This window comes from Cynoglossus semilaevis, chromosome 6 (assembly GCF_000523025.1).
Source record: "Cynoglossus semilaevis isolate Cse_v1.0 chromosome 6, Cse_v1.0, whole genome shotgun sequence".
NCBI lineage: Eukaryota > Metazoa > Chordata > Actinopteri > Pleuronectiformes > Cynoglossidae > Cynoglossus > Cynoglossus semilaevis.
The window spans coordinates 7521630-7536888 of NC_024312.1; the positions used below are offsets into that span (position 1 = coordinate 7521630).

At 38.1% G+C, this 15259-nt stretch overlaps 2 protein-coding genes across 2 annotated transcripts in view; one reads left to right on the plus strand and one right to left on the minus strand.

The window, feature by feature from the left end:
• tbc1d2b (TBC1 domain family, member 2B) overlaps positions 1-8589 on the minus strand; it is a 12978-nt gene extending 4389 nt beyond the window's left edge. The window contains 9 exon segments of the mRNA XM_008311713.3: positions 2-385; positions 990-1186; positions 1337-1447; positions 2549-2971; positions 3679-3932; positions 4139-4290; positions 4792-4960; positions 6103-6253; positions 7646-8589. Of these exon segments, the coding sequence (XP_008309935.2) occupies positions 2-385; positions 990-1186; positions 1337-1447; positions 2549-2971; positions 3679-3932; positions 4139-4290; positions 4792-4960; positions 6103-6253; positions 7646-8080 (2276 nt within the window). The 5' untranslated portion in view covers positions 8081-8589.
• Positions 8590-11194: 2605 nt separating this feature from the next.
• LOC103379967 (SH2 domain-containing protein 7) lies at positions 11195-14911 on the plus strand. Its single transcript, XM_025056333.1, is given in 8 exon segments — positions 11195-11313; positions 11397-11527; positions 12294-12472; positions 13134-13223; positions 13327-13492; positions 13580-13720; positions 14113-14763; positions 14864-14911. Coding segments are annotated over 8 exon segments (1449 nt in total). The 5' UTR covers positions 11195-11270.
• Positions 14912-15259: the final 348 nt, after the last annotated feature.

A 15259-nucleotide genomic window follows, 5' to 3' on the forward strand; every position in this document is an offset into this window, starting at 1 on the left:
GTTTGGCAAAGTACGCAACAAATCCAGTTCAATCTGCTTGGAGGCAGGGTTGGGTTTCTCCCGGGCAACATTCAATAAGGTCTCATAATAGTCTGGGGCTAAATGATCCCGAAACTTCTTGACGTGAAAGGAGACACACCAGCGCCATACCTGGGAGCGGTGCTCGTGGGGAACGCCACAGCGGATAAGAGCTTTGAGCTCCGGAGAGCGAACCAGGTCTCTGTTCATGGTGGTGGCCAGATAGTTCTCCCACTTCACTCCTACTGAAACCTCCTGATCGGTCATTGACAAGGACTTGAGCTCCAAAGCTCTTACTTTTGCAACTAGCTTCTCCTCCTCTTCCTCTTCTTCAGGCACAGTCTTGAAGCCATACACGTCATACTCACTGTGGAAGACAAATATAATGAAATTAGTGTTGCTACTTTAGTTTAGTTTTACATTCTTTGTTATGATGGTCATTGTAAATGATATTGACTCTGAACTATTTTCAGTTTGTTATGTTTAACATGATATATATTCTGTATATAGACTAGTTTTTAGATAAAGTATGTTGGTTACGTTTAGATATTAGATAAAGATTTTAGATAAAGTATGTTGGTTACGTTTTACCAAATAGTAACCTTATTGTCAACCTTTACATATTTTTTGTTTCTTTGCTTAATGTTTGTCTAAATTTGCAAACCTTCAGCGAACTACTGTATATATTTTTTTATTTATTGGCTAATTCTGGGATTATAAAGGAAATGTATTTAAAAACAGTATTAAAGCTATATATATATTATTATATAATATATTAAATATATATTATTTACTATTTTTCTTTACTATTATGTAGTTATGACTAGGTCATGCTGTAGTTCAGTCATCTTACCTTTATATATCTGGGCTCAAATTGTTTTGTTTTTTTTGTTTGTTTGTTTTCTTTTCTTGCCAATTTTGATTATTTGGACCTTTACTCACTTTTAAAATGACGAATCAAACATTTTTACCTAACAACGTTTGGCTTGAAGATAGGATGCTCTTGCTGTTCGGACCCCTCAACCTGCAGCGCGTCCTCCAATAATCGGGAAATGACTTCGCGGGCAGGGCTCTGTTCTGATGATGAACACACTGGGTTCTTTACTTCTTGAAGAAGCACCAGATATTTACTCTCTACTTGACACAATTTGGCCTCCAGGGCTGTACACTGCAAAACAGAAGTTGTAGAGGAGGGGTGTTAAAACAGTGTTGCAGTGTGCATTGTAATATTTCAGTGCTGGACTTCCCCCTGCACGTTACTCAGACTTCCTGTTTTTATGAACAGAAAATGCACCGTCAACCGCCACACACAAATTACCTTTGCTTCTAAGGCCTTTTCTCTGCTTTCTGAATTTCTGCGTAATACTGTCAGCTCTAAAATCTCTTTGTTCAGAAACTTGTTTTGGAATTTGTAGCCTTGAAGACTGTCCTGGAAGATCAGAACACACACATAGAATTTCTGGTTAATCAGTAAACACACACACACACACAAAAGATTAACATCTGTAACTCTTTCTGAAGCTAAAATAACTTATTAACAGTTTAAACACCTGGAATTTAAACATTATTAGAACAAACATGTCATTTGAAACCTGTGAACGATCATGTTCTATTTGGGAAAGATATGATTTGTTGAAGTTGATTAGGTCAGATTAGGATTGAATGCACACATTAACATTAATGAACGTGTTATTAATTACAATCTCTTACAAGCAAACCATAAAATAGATTAAAACTTATGTAACATTGTAACAAATGTACTTTAAAAGGGTGAAAATAACAATAAAAAGTATTACTACAATTAGAACATTTAATGGGAATCAGCAAAGTAAATTATCCATTTGACAGCTGGCAGTCATGTTATGCTTTTCTCATCATTGTTAGCTGATGGTGTTTTTATTTCAATTTTTTTCCTATGGAATAGCTATGCTAAGCTAATCCTGCTAACACAAAAACTCTTCCACTTATAACTTGCTACATTCTGAGTTGAATTTGCCACCTTATTTTATAAACATTTCTATCGTGAAGCCTCCAGATAATAGTCAGAAAAAAATTAAACCATGCTAATGGAATTAAGAGAAGGTATAATAACTACACAGTTAAAGACTAGGGAAGGAGTGTCTCTTAGGCTATTAAATGTGCTGGTTGTGCAATTTTCTGGACTGGTTTGCCACTCCTGCATTAGAATGTGGTGTTGATGCTTTTTTTAAATCCATTTATTTTCCACCACTTTATTCTGTGAAGGGGAGTGTACAGAGGTGGGACCAGTCCCTACTGAGATTAAGAAATAACTAGGGAAAAACCAAAATTGAAATTATGAAGCAACGATTCAGGTCGGATGCAAAAGCAGCCTGTTTTTGATTTCATTTTTATTCACTCTGCTCTGAGGTATTCTGTTTTCAGTTTTCATCTTAAACAGTGCCAAGTTTGGGACCTTTCCCCTTCTTGAACCCATAGTCAGATTCTTTCTTTTGAATAGAAGTTTTTGCAACTCAGCAAATGTCATGTATAAGATTTGCTGTTGTTCTACCTTGAGATTGTCCAGCTCCTGCTGGTCTTTGATGGGAGAATGTGAAGTGGCATCGTTAGTACTCCCACTGTTCTCTGAGCTCTCTTGGGACAGTTTCATAATGACTTCGTCTTTAGCCTGGATGGTCTCCATCATCATCCCCAGCTGATCATTAATCTCACCCACTTTGATCTTCAAGCCTTTCAGCTCCTGTTGCAGACTCTCCTTTTCTAAGGCCAGACGCTCCATGTGGCCACACAAGGACTTAATTTGTTCATCTCTCTCCTGGACCACATTCTCCAGCTGCGTGAATCCTTCCTGATTTATCAAGGACTCAGGCTGGTCTGAAGTTTCCACTGAATCTGGAACCTGTGCTGGACAGCGTACCGTGGGTCGCTCACACTGAGACGTCCTCAGTGTTTGCTGCAGAAGTCTCACCAGCTCCTGGTTAACAAAAAGCATTTGGTTCAATGATTGTGATTGGTTTGCAGATAAGATGCACATTTCTTTCATAAAAGTAAAATCTAAAGAAAGTGATTTGCAAAAAAAGAGATTTAGCAGACTTTTTCCTAACTTTACATTTTCTTCAGACATTTCTACTTTTTCTACTTTCATTTACTGACTTTTATTTTCCATCTCTTAAGTGGAGACCCCCACCAGATTATTCTCCACTTGCTGTCTGTCACTGCAGACCACAGTACAAGATGTCTGTGAACATCAAGGTTGGCAGCCCATCTAACCCACCTGAGCTCTTCTTAAGAATTCACCTTACTCCTGTCCTAACCCATCTGTAACTTGAACTGCTTTGGCTTCACTTTTGTATACATTTCTTGCACCACCCTCATGTACTCCTCTGCCACTCTTGGTTTTAGTAGTACACGGTCCAGCCTAAAATATGGTGCACAATGCCACTCCTTTTGACATTCTGTGTCATTCATTATCTTTTGAAGAACAAAAATCCCATGTGCTGCTTGCTCACTGGAACCTCTTGCTGCTTATTAATGAATAAACTTTATAGTTCTTTAGTATGTTCTTTACGTATTTACATCGCGAACTCCGACCACAAAGAAAAGCTGGACTTTTCATAAGATTAATAGCTTTTTTTAACAACCTTTTCAAAGCACTATAACAAAATACTTTGGGAACTGTACCTTGTGGCTGGACAACTCCTCTTTGAGTTTGACATGTTCCTGTTGCATGCGGTTCATTTCCTCCTGTTGGTTCTGGAGGCGTAGCTGCAACTCCAGAGGTTTGCTACCATTACACTCCACCATGGAGCTCTCCGCACTTCGGGTCTCAGCGCTACGACCATTCTTCCCAGAGCCCATCATCTCCCAAAGCAGGGGCTTCTTAGGTCGTGTTGAGTTCCGTACAAAGTCAAAGCTAAATGCTGATCCAAAGGAATCTGAGAAGAAAGAGAAATGTTATAATAATGCATTTACCTAAAGAAGTGTAGTTGAGAGACAAGAACTAAATTATTCTTTCAAAACAGAAACACTGTGGAACTAAGTGGAGGAGTGCAGACAAATAAAACCATCTCCTCTGGGGAGTACAAGCATGTGTCATGCTCAGCTGGAAACTGCGTGACTGGGCAGCGTGAAGTGGACGTACGTCTCTGTGTATCTGGATGATATTTCTGCTCAGAGAAGTCCTTGGGCGGGGCATCCACCAACTCCCACTCTTCTGCTTCTTGTTTACTGGTGTAGAAAACACTCCGCCTGTTCTCAGCCCCACGGCCCTGCCGTAGATAAGACATGGAGTTCCTAATAGAACAGAAATCAAACAGGAGGATGAGGAGGGTCAAGACTGGAGATATTTGTGAGGTACAAGATGGAAATGATGATTTTGTTATCCAAGTACAGTACAAGAAGAACCAAATTGTTGGTTCACTGGAGTGGATTAGAGTTAACAGTTGATCTGACCTTTTAAAAAAATCTGAATGTGCCTTTCTAATAACTAAGTTAAAAGGCATCTTGTAGTGCTTAAATGGATGTATTGTGGTCACAGAGAGGAACTGTTGATATCTTCATGTTACTGGTGAACTGGATGTAACAATTTCCTATGTACAAAGACTTATACAAGAAGGGAAGGGAAGGTATTTGGTTTCCTCTTTACAGCTCTTATTGGGGAACAGGCAGCAGCAGACAAACTAGTTACACCTGATTAGCAGGGACTTGCATCATAGAGATGAGTATACAATTACTGGAAGGAAAAACAGTATCTCTGGCCTAAATTTACTTAGTTGCATTTTAACCAACCCTCACCTGAGGTCTGTACCGAAGTTTTTAAGGGAGAAGTTAAGTGTGTTCTGGGAAACAGCTGCTGCTCCTCTGGCTGTTTGGATCCCAACCACTGATCCGCCATCTGCCTCCATGGCAAAGTCACTGCGAACCTTCTCCATGCTGTCGCTCAGCTTCTCAAAGACAATAACGTCTAAAAAAAAGAAAAATAATAAGAATATACATTCTTATTAATAACATTATTAATATCAACTTATATTATATCTAAATATACTGTATATTCTTATCAATTGAACTATTAATATTAGTAGTAGGTCTGTTTGGAATCATTTAACACCACCAGTCATTGGGCTTCCTGGTAACTGCATGTTTCATCAGAGTAGGTCTGATGACCTAATAACATTAATATTAACGCAGCATAAAAAAATTACACAATCATAAATGGCCTGTGTCCAATTGAGTTTGTCTTAACACTCCCATAAATTGGGGGAGTTTCAGATGTAAGTCAGAGAAGTACGATTTTAACCTGGTTCCTCTATTACTCTGGATTCTGGATCGTATCAGCAGAAATGTTACTGTTAAAAGAACATCTTTGTTCATTTGTTTAGTAGTACTTAATAGTTTGCAAGTTGATCCAGCTCTTGCCATCAACTTAACTCATAAGATAACCTTTCCTGATAAAGATTTTTTTTTATCGTAAAAAAAAAATGACATTTATCATGACATCATATCATGTGTCACATTCACATTAATCTTAACCAAGACAGTAGGGGGTTTGCAGTCCTACTTTGTTTCAGACGTGAGAGTCCATGACAATCTTCTTGGCAATGCTTACAGGCCACAGCCTGGAGCTCTTTTTGGTCAATCATTACAATCCCAGGCTCTGATCCTTAACTATTAGTGTTTAATTAATGCTTCATGTGTAAGGGGGAAACTGTTTTATTCCGGGAGTGCAGCTTTGTACAATCAGAAAAGTCATGTTACCTCATTAGACACTTGTGATTAGTCAAACAATAGACTCAACAAGCAAAGGAGCAGCTCTCACGGTGTATAACACATCTGCTGCACAGCTGATAAAACAGAAGTGACCTTTAACTTCAAGTCCTCTTATCTCTGTTAGTTTTTTATGTGTGAATGCTTATAAAGAACACAATCACATGCTATCTAATGACCATACAAAAACCACTTGGCCAACTTTTAAATCCCTCATAGAAACTGTAGGTGTTTATGTTCTGTCTTGTACCTAAGGCTGAGCATCAACTGCATATTGTACCATCACACTGTTAGTACGTGTGTACTGTACATGTATGTGTACTTGATTGTGTTACTGCCTACCATTGTCTGTGCTCACAAGGCCTGTAGAAGGATAAGCCTGGGTTGGAGAACTCCAGCTATCTCTATGACCGGAGCCTCGTGTGCTGCTGTACTCCCAACGTTTCTGCTGCAACTGCTGCAGCCAGAAATTCATCATCTGCTTGCTAGGGGCCTGGACATGCAAAACAAAAGAAAAGACACATGCAATTCATGGTTAACCTACAATAGACCAATAATAATGAACTAGCAAAGTTTCAAGTCCATGCACAAACACGACCAAAGCTGCACACGAGTCAGTAGTTATAGATGATCAGAGACAATTGACATCACCGAAAATCCAATAGCACTTAATAACAGGTGTAGGCTTAAATTAGACACGCAAAAAACCCACTTTAAATAGCTGTTTTTTTTTCTTTTCAGTCAGTCATGTGAATAGAAACAGACACTGGTTTCGGTCTCAGTTCAAGCCTCGGGCCACTCAGGAAGCTTCTGGGTAAAAAATTCACACCATCTGCTGCCAAACACTGTGACATTTTTCCAGTGAACCTGTCAGTGTCACATGATAACAAGTAAAACCACCACATGATTAGCTGTGACCCTGCAGATGAGAGGCGCGTAGATGAGGTCATGGACATTTGAATGAATCTAAAAATGTAAACAGTGGGACGAGTGGCAGAGAAAATGTGCTGACTCATCTCTTGTCTGGTAAACATGGCCTGTAGTCCAACAGGACTTCACAACCACCACATCTAACACTTCATAGACACAGACATCTGTATATATGTATGTGTATATATTATGGATCTTTTGGCCGAAAAACCAAATATTCTGAATATTCAGTGCATCCCTAGCATATATATATATGTATATATATATGTATATATATGTGTGTATATATATGTATATATATATGATTTTCCAAATAATTAAGAATCAAAACATTTACAGAAATTATGTCCAGTCAGCTGTCGAGGCCAATCAAGGCCATTAAAAATTATCTGCAGGGTGAAAGAACTCCTTCATAACATGGGTATCCACTGACCCCTAAAATTAAATTAAATAAAAAGTGACATTGTTGGCAACCTCGGCCAAATTGTTAATCTTAATATGTAGATGTGACAAAGTCCTTACTTCAGGCCAACTGTAATGCCAAGGACCCAACCACTTTCATCATGCAAAACATTACAGTGGAGCAAATAATTGAAGTAAACGTGAATTGCAGCACAAATTTAGTTGTTGTGTTGCCTTTCACAGAGCAGCTCTGCACAGGGCCCTTAACTATCTAGCATCGGCCCTGCACTAGTCAACGACTGGTCAGCGACCAGCAGACTGCATCCCTGCATTCAACAGGCTTCACCCCGCACAGCAACATTAAAATACATGAACGCAGCGAGGGGAAAGACAGGAAAAAAAGAGAATATAAATGTGTATCTATATGTCTATAATTTAAATGGGTGTGACTGCAATAAATAATGGGAAGTGACAGCTGACAGCAAAACAGTGCAGTAACATACGCAGAACACACGCATACACTGGAAGAGAGGAGGGTGAAAAAAGTTAGTACCCTGAGCTGAAACTCCTTTCCGGCTGTTCGGATCTCAAACTGCCCATCATCTCCCTCCACGTCGTAGCAGAAACAGGCGTCGCCAATGTCGATGTATCCCAACGGCAGAGCATCTTGTGGACTCTTGAAATAATATAAATAACACTTCCTCGGATCATACACGAACCACCGCGGCTTGAAGCCCCTCAGGGGCCCCTTGCCGGACTGTTTGTTCAGGTAGCCACACAGTTTGGGGGACTGCTCCTTCGTTGCCTCCACCTCGGCCATGTCCATGGACTTGGCAGCCGTGACCCGTGGGTTTGAGCAGGGGCTCGTCCCGCGGCCATCCTCCTCTTCATGCATCTTCTCTCCAACTTTGTCCTTCTTCGCGAAGCGCTGCAGCGGATGCTCGCTACTGTTTCCATCCGCATGACTGCCTCTTGCGCACAGGCTCATGGGAAATGCAGTTGACGAAATAAACTGGGTATAAGCGGCGGGTCGACCCTGAGCGGCGCTGTTTCACAAGAAAAGACTTGACACCCTGAGCCTTCCTAAATAATGCCTACGAGGGTTTGGTTTATCACGCAAATCTTTACAATGGGTCACGTGCTTCCAGAATTAATCACCGTTGATTGGTTTACAGGTCCTTTGTTTAGTTCATTTGTAAATATATAACGGGTGAGTGTAGTAGAGAGTGACGCTGATCAAAAGGCACTCATCACAAGGAGTTTCAGCAACAGCAGTTAGGCTGCCTCAATGGAGCCTGATAGTTTAAATTAATTAAATTGTTGACCATGTTACTTTGTACCTTGTCACTTCTCTGGAATGTATTTTGACATCTTTATTACAAAAAACTTTTTACATATTTGTAAAGGCCTTCAAATTAATCTATTTATATTTAACTTTACCTGATACTGGTTTAGGTTAATTTTCTTTCACACATTTATGCTGTTTTTACCAGCTTGAACTTTTTCTTCTTCTTCTTCTTCTTTTTTTTTTTTTACAAATTTGAGGTCATTAAGGTAAAGGGCCAGCATTTAATTATCTTTGCTTATGTTTTGGTTTCAGGCTCATTTTAATTTGGGTATACCTTTTAGCTATTTCTTAACTTACAAATAACACATTTTGGAATTTAAGCTATTTCTGTTTTTTAGTTATTTCACTGTTTGTCCACCTTCTAGCTCACTGTAATTCTAACTGGGTCCAGGCTGACATTTTCCAGTTATGCTTGGCAAACTTAAACTTAGTTTACTTAGTTTAGATACAGATATTTCAAGGAACCCTAATTTATTCATGGTGTGTAAAAATGTTTGTGTTCTATATTTGTGTCTGTGTGTAGGGCCTTCACTTTAATCATATATGGAGCTGGAGGTTGAAAGCTCTTACCTCCAATGTACGTATAGTATATAATGTTAAACAGAAAAGTAAGGTTAGACGTCGGCTGATTCTTAGTACCTGTTGTGCAGAGTTGCAGACCTGATTGTGTAATAATACAAAACACGTAGCCTGTGAGGTAAACAGTACATGGACTTGTACTTGAGGGTGCAAACGGAAAGTGAAGATTTATTTGTTTTAAATTATTGCAACACAGTGAGTGGAATTTAAAACCGCATCTTGCGTTCTTTTAGTCTATTATTGTCTACGTAAACTAGTACAGGTTGTTAGTGAAGATGCATGTTTAGATTCAGGCCTAATGGAAAATTTGTCAACGTGACAAACAACTTGTGACCTTTCGAAGAGCCACATCCTCTGTGCACTTCTTTGACCAAAGGATGTAAAAATATCTTCTGAGAGAGAGAGAGAGAGCTTTTTGGCGGTAACAGCGTAACAGTTGTATTGTTGTTGAGTAGTTTTTATGTAGTTACTAATTAAACTGTTGACGCTCTATTGCTTGATTCTTGTTTGAAGTGTTCACAAATCAAATCTTTTTAATTTCAAACAAAAAACTAGCAAACATACATTTGAAGCTTGTAGGTTAATTATCTTCATACCTTACACACAATCAAGTTACCATACCCTACTATTCTAATTATATATACACATGTATGTATTTATATATAATTTCCACTGGAGTCTAATACACTTTCCCATTCTTCTCTGCCACGCTTGCATGCACTCCTGGAAGGCTGGTCCAGCATGGCAATGTTCTTCTTGGCCAAGAACTGTCGAATGCTCAGGGCATTGTGAGCACGTCCATTGTCATGGTGAAGCAGCCACAGGTCGTCCTGCCACAACTCTCGCCTCTTCGCACGCACTGAACGAAGCAAACGCTCCAGTATCTAAAAGGCTGTGACTATGGGACTGCAGAGGATCCCAGAAAAAGCCTTCCAGGAGTGCAGGCAAGCATGGCAGAGAAGGATGGGAAAGTGTCTTAGACTTCAGGGGTACATTTTACAGGAAGTTTGTCACAAGTCCTTGTTGCAGCAAAACATGCAACTACCCGTTGAAACCCAGCAAAGTGCTAACCACAATCACACTGGGCTTCAAGTTTTAAATTCTGAAAAAAGCTCTTGCTATCTGTGTATGATAATATGCATTCGTAACAAAACATAGATATATGGTAAAAATTGTTCAAAATAACATAATAGCAAAAAGCATTTAATATTTATGAAACTTTGTTTATGTTTTACCTCACTCTTGATACAGGCCAAGGCCAAATGTGGCCCAGGGCCCTAACATGACCAGGTCTAATTTAAAGAAGACAATTCAACTTTTTCAACTTTTATCCTCAGATTCTTACTGTTATGTAAAAGTTAGTGACTGATGTTTAATTGGCACTACATTTATAATCACAGCAGTTAAAATCATATAGAGAAATGGTTTCTTTGAAAACAAAACAAATCAAATCAAATAAAGGAGTAGAAACTGAGTCAGGAAGCTTCTGAAGTATTTCATGTCCTGTGGTACACTTAGTCAAAAGAAATAAATGTATACACTATCTTTGTACGTACAGTATAAAATTACCATTTTTTTCATGAATACTAACACATTCACCTACTAATGTTTTAGATAATAGTGGAGAAATGTGTTGTTTTTTTTTCCGGGGGGGGGAGGGAGGGGAGAAGTATTTACAGTGAGTTTCATCCCGCTCATTATGACACACACTGTTCCTCTTATTGTTCTTCCCCCACAGGTTCCTACTGATCATCATGGGCCAAAACCTTGGTCAGTGACAGTAGGCAGCTGACAAAAGGTTAAATGTTTGCTATTAGTTACAACAGCATTATAAACATTGCTGGAAAACACCTAATTTAAACAGTGATATTGTACAGCAATCTTCCCATATATCTCCATTGCTTTGTTCCTATCAGGGTCACAAAACCCTAAAGATGAACTGGTGACGCAGCTTTGCTCCTGTGGGTTAAACATGTCTCAGAAAACTGCGCACTTGTGTAAACCACAACTGTCTGTACAGCTTCACTTTCCGTTTCTCTCCAGGAAGCTCTTGTTTGTTTTTATGCAAATGAGCTGTAAAAAAAAAAGCCATATGGTTGTCATACATCACTGCTTTCCAAGCCCACGGAAAAAGTGTGCCGCCCTAAATGTCACTTGTCTTTATCTGTCATGTAGGCTCAAACTTCCTCCAGAGAAAGATTTGATCACAGTCAAATGAGTGGTAAGAACGTGCCTGTCTTTGTTTGCTGAAATGACACCAGGTTCAAACCAAGCAGCCTCAGCCTCCAGGAAAGGTATGAACTGCATCTGATATTTTAACTTTACTGCATTTGAGCTACACTTCGAAAAACATTTTAAATGGCATTACATTTTATAGGGTACGGAAGAGAGTCCTGTTCGCACTGTGCGACTTACAGATCTGAAAACATCTCTGCAGAGTCAGCGATAAAAGAACGGAAAAATTCAAAATCCCCCTCTTTAACGAAGCGCCTGAAATTTTTATTCAAGGTAAGATTGAAATTTCTAATTTGTGTTAACACATAAAAGTATAAACAAACATACATATATACATATATACTTATGTATACACACATATATAAATATGTGTACAGTATGTATAAGTAAATATACATACACATATAAACCTAAAATGAATATATATTGTACTGTACTCACATATACGTATAAACATGCGTAATGTCAGTAAGTTCTAACACAGATATAATAAAGTTATTTGAACTTAATAATAAATACATATACTGTATGTATAATTATTATTTATATATATACATTTTTATTATTATTACTATAATTATTATTATTTTAGTATTATTAATACTACGCTAGTCACGCTAAGTCAAAAAGTTCTAAGACAGATTGTATAACTTCAAAGTTTTAATAAATTTAATAAATAAAACATATAAAGACTCAGTCGTGTACAAGTTTTATTACTTTATATTTTAAGTGTTTGGCAGGTTTAGGTTTTATTAGTCAACCTACCAAAGTAAACATTTACATTAATTTGATCATGAAATTTTAAACCAACTTTTTATAAAAGAAATCTATTCAAATAAACCCTTTGCAAACATCTAAGCATTTTAAATGTCATTTAAGTTCTGATTTAAATTATTTGTTGAGAAGAGGCGACCGCACTCTCTCTGACATGACTCCATCTGAAGATAAACAAACGGGTTCAATATCTGCCGCTTTGATAATGTTTGAAAATATATGGCTGTTCTCCTGATGCAAGGACTTGCGTTTATCTTTTCGCCAGGGTCGACTTACAATGGAGCCAATAATCGATGAACAACACACACAACAAGAGTCTTATGGTGAACTGACTCAGAGGAGCCTCAGAGAACTGACGTCCAAGTGGTTCGTGGACACCCAAACTCCCTACATTGTTCAAAATGGCTTCTTCCCCAGTTGGTTCTGGGGTTTTGTGTCTCGATAGTAAGTACATATAAGAAGAGAAAAAAGGTTTAGTTTCATATTTCAGTTTACTGTAAAAACAAATATATATATATATATACATATATATATATATACATATATATATATACATATATATATATATACATATATATATATATACATATATATATATACATATATATATATATACATATATATATATATATAGTCATGTTTAGTGCACAGTGATCTGTGATCACAGCTGCATCTGTCTTAAAAGGAGTGAAAAGGGAAGTAAATGTAAAAAACAAAAACAAAAACAAAGATCAGGACAGTAAAGTTTGTTTAAAATAGAAAAAAAAGACGGTTCAATTTCAGTTGGTCAAACTTCTGCATTCAGTGCTCCAAAAAATACAGGTTTAAAATAGGTTAAGGGTCTGTTGTTAACCTGCTTTTGTCTCAACATTTTTTTGATACGACTAAAAAATCTCAATTAATTTTTCTTGTCTTTTCACCTAAAAAGTTAAGACGAACTTTCCGTATTTTTCCGTCAGCGGCCTCTGATCTACACTTAGATATAAAATAAACAAATCCAATTAATTTATTGAAAACTATGTCTATTTATTAATATGCAAAAAAATAATAGTTTTTTTTCTTACATCAAATTATTGGTTCTGAGCTCTTGTTACTATTTCCACAGCGATGCAGAAGATATCCTCCAACATGAGGTACAGGGCTGTTTCCTGGTACGCCTCAGTGAGAGAGTCGTTGGGTACATACTGTCCTACAAGTGAGTGTTGGGTTATTCCAAACAAGCTGTTCAATTATTGTAAAGTTGCCTCTATTAAAAAAAATAGTAAAGAATGCTAACAATCTTTTCTTCTCCGGTGCAGGGGCAGGGATCGCTGCCGACATTTTGTGATCAACCAACGTGAAAATGGACGGTTTGTGATCAGCGGAGCGAGTGAAAGACACAACACTGTACCTGATGTGGTAAATTACTACAAGACACACCCGGTCCAGCCGTTTGGAGAGTATCTGACAGCATCATGTGCTGAGGTGAAACCAGTGGTAAAAGTTGAGTTTTTTTATAGCTAGTTTTCTACTTTCTAAGTCTATTTACTCTATGTTTTTAATTCCATGTAGGAACAAACTGAAGAGTTGTACGATACCATCACTGTCCCAGAACGAAGAAGACTGGCGACAAACAGACCCGTGAAGAATAGACAGAAACAGCAGAACGTCTTTGTTCAGACCCATACACAGATGCAAAAATCTAACGCCAAGGTTCGTACACGGGGCTCTAAAATGTACTTTAAAAACAACAGCACTTTTTTGTAACAAGTTAAATAAGCTATTAATTGCTACAAAAGTTTTAAGGTAATTTTAAAAATGTTGCTATATTTTTGCCTCGTCGGTTTTTGCTAATTTTGTGTTTGCGAAGAATCTTTGAATTGAATCTTCAAACCTTAAATTTTCTGACACTTAACAGTAGAATTAAATACGCATTTGCACATTGTTCTTCAGATTATAACTTCATATGGTAATGTTTTAACTAAATCTGAATTTGAAGATTTTTTTAAGATTCCTTTAATGTTGACCTCTTGGTTCATCTGAAATTTTAACAAAATACGTTTCTTCAAGTAGTTATAAACCACTTAGCTTGTTGTGTTGAACAGGAAATTCCACTATTGCCTCAGAGAAGCAGAGACCTTCAGAGTAACTTCCTGAACGACAAGGACAGCATCTTGTATGCACAGCTCCGGAAGAAATCGCCGAGGGAAATGCCTAAATTTCAAACCAACTCTCTGTATCAGTTACCTGATGAAAAGGCCAAGAGTTCATGTACGTGGGATCAGAGTCTGAGTCACTGTAGATCTCCATCCAAATCCGACACCCTCTACTCGGAGCTCAGTAGAAGCAGGTCCCCCATGAAGTTCAGCTCTGAAGGGGAGCAACATTACAGACTGACTGAACCTCCTGCTGTTCCACCAAGACTCTCCTCTATGCCCAGAAAACCAGTTGAGAGCTTTGTCCCACGCTTGGAGAAAACAGACCCATGCCTACCACCGAGCGGCCTGGGCTCCGTGGAAGAAAGTCACATTTATCACCTCGCATGCAGCCCATGTAATGCAGTGACAGAGGGTAGTTCACTGGCGATGGAGGAGCACAGTGATTCAGTGTATGATGACCTTGTCCACGAAGCTCCTTTCAGCCGCTTCCCAAAAGACAAAACCTACGAGATGATGCCAGGATTCAAGGACGCAGTTCCTGAATTCTTCAGCAACGTTTATGAATCCTTGGACAATGTGTGACCCAAGTCTTTTAAGGTTAGTACTGTATTAAAATGTGTTTTAATTATAAAAAATATATATAATTATCCTGAGACTGACCTGACCTTTATCTCTGTTCATAATAAATCTCCTGCAGAATGACAAAAAGAAGTGGTCGCTCCCTGAGGCCAGGAGGAAATGGTAAAGGGGGTGAACTCACTGATGCAAACTTTTTTTCATAATCACTACACTGTGGCTACTTTGTTATACATATAAACGCATACTGTATTTTTTCACTTAAATGCTACTGTATTTATTCCCCTAACAATTCATAATAAAAGGAACCGCATGACCAATCAAAGTATATTCATGACTCAATTATAAATAAATAAAAAAGACCCAGATTCCTGACCATTTCTAAAGACCACAATACAAACAATTTTGGATGTACAAACGTGACATGAGACACGGCTTGAAAAGATATCCAGTGAAATGTTATTGTGACGTACATGTTTTTAGAAGTGGGCTACACTTTGACAGAGTGATCTTGCCT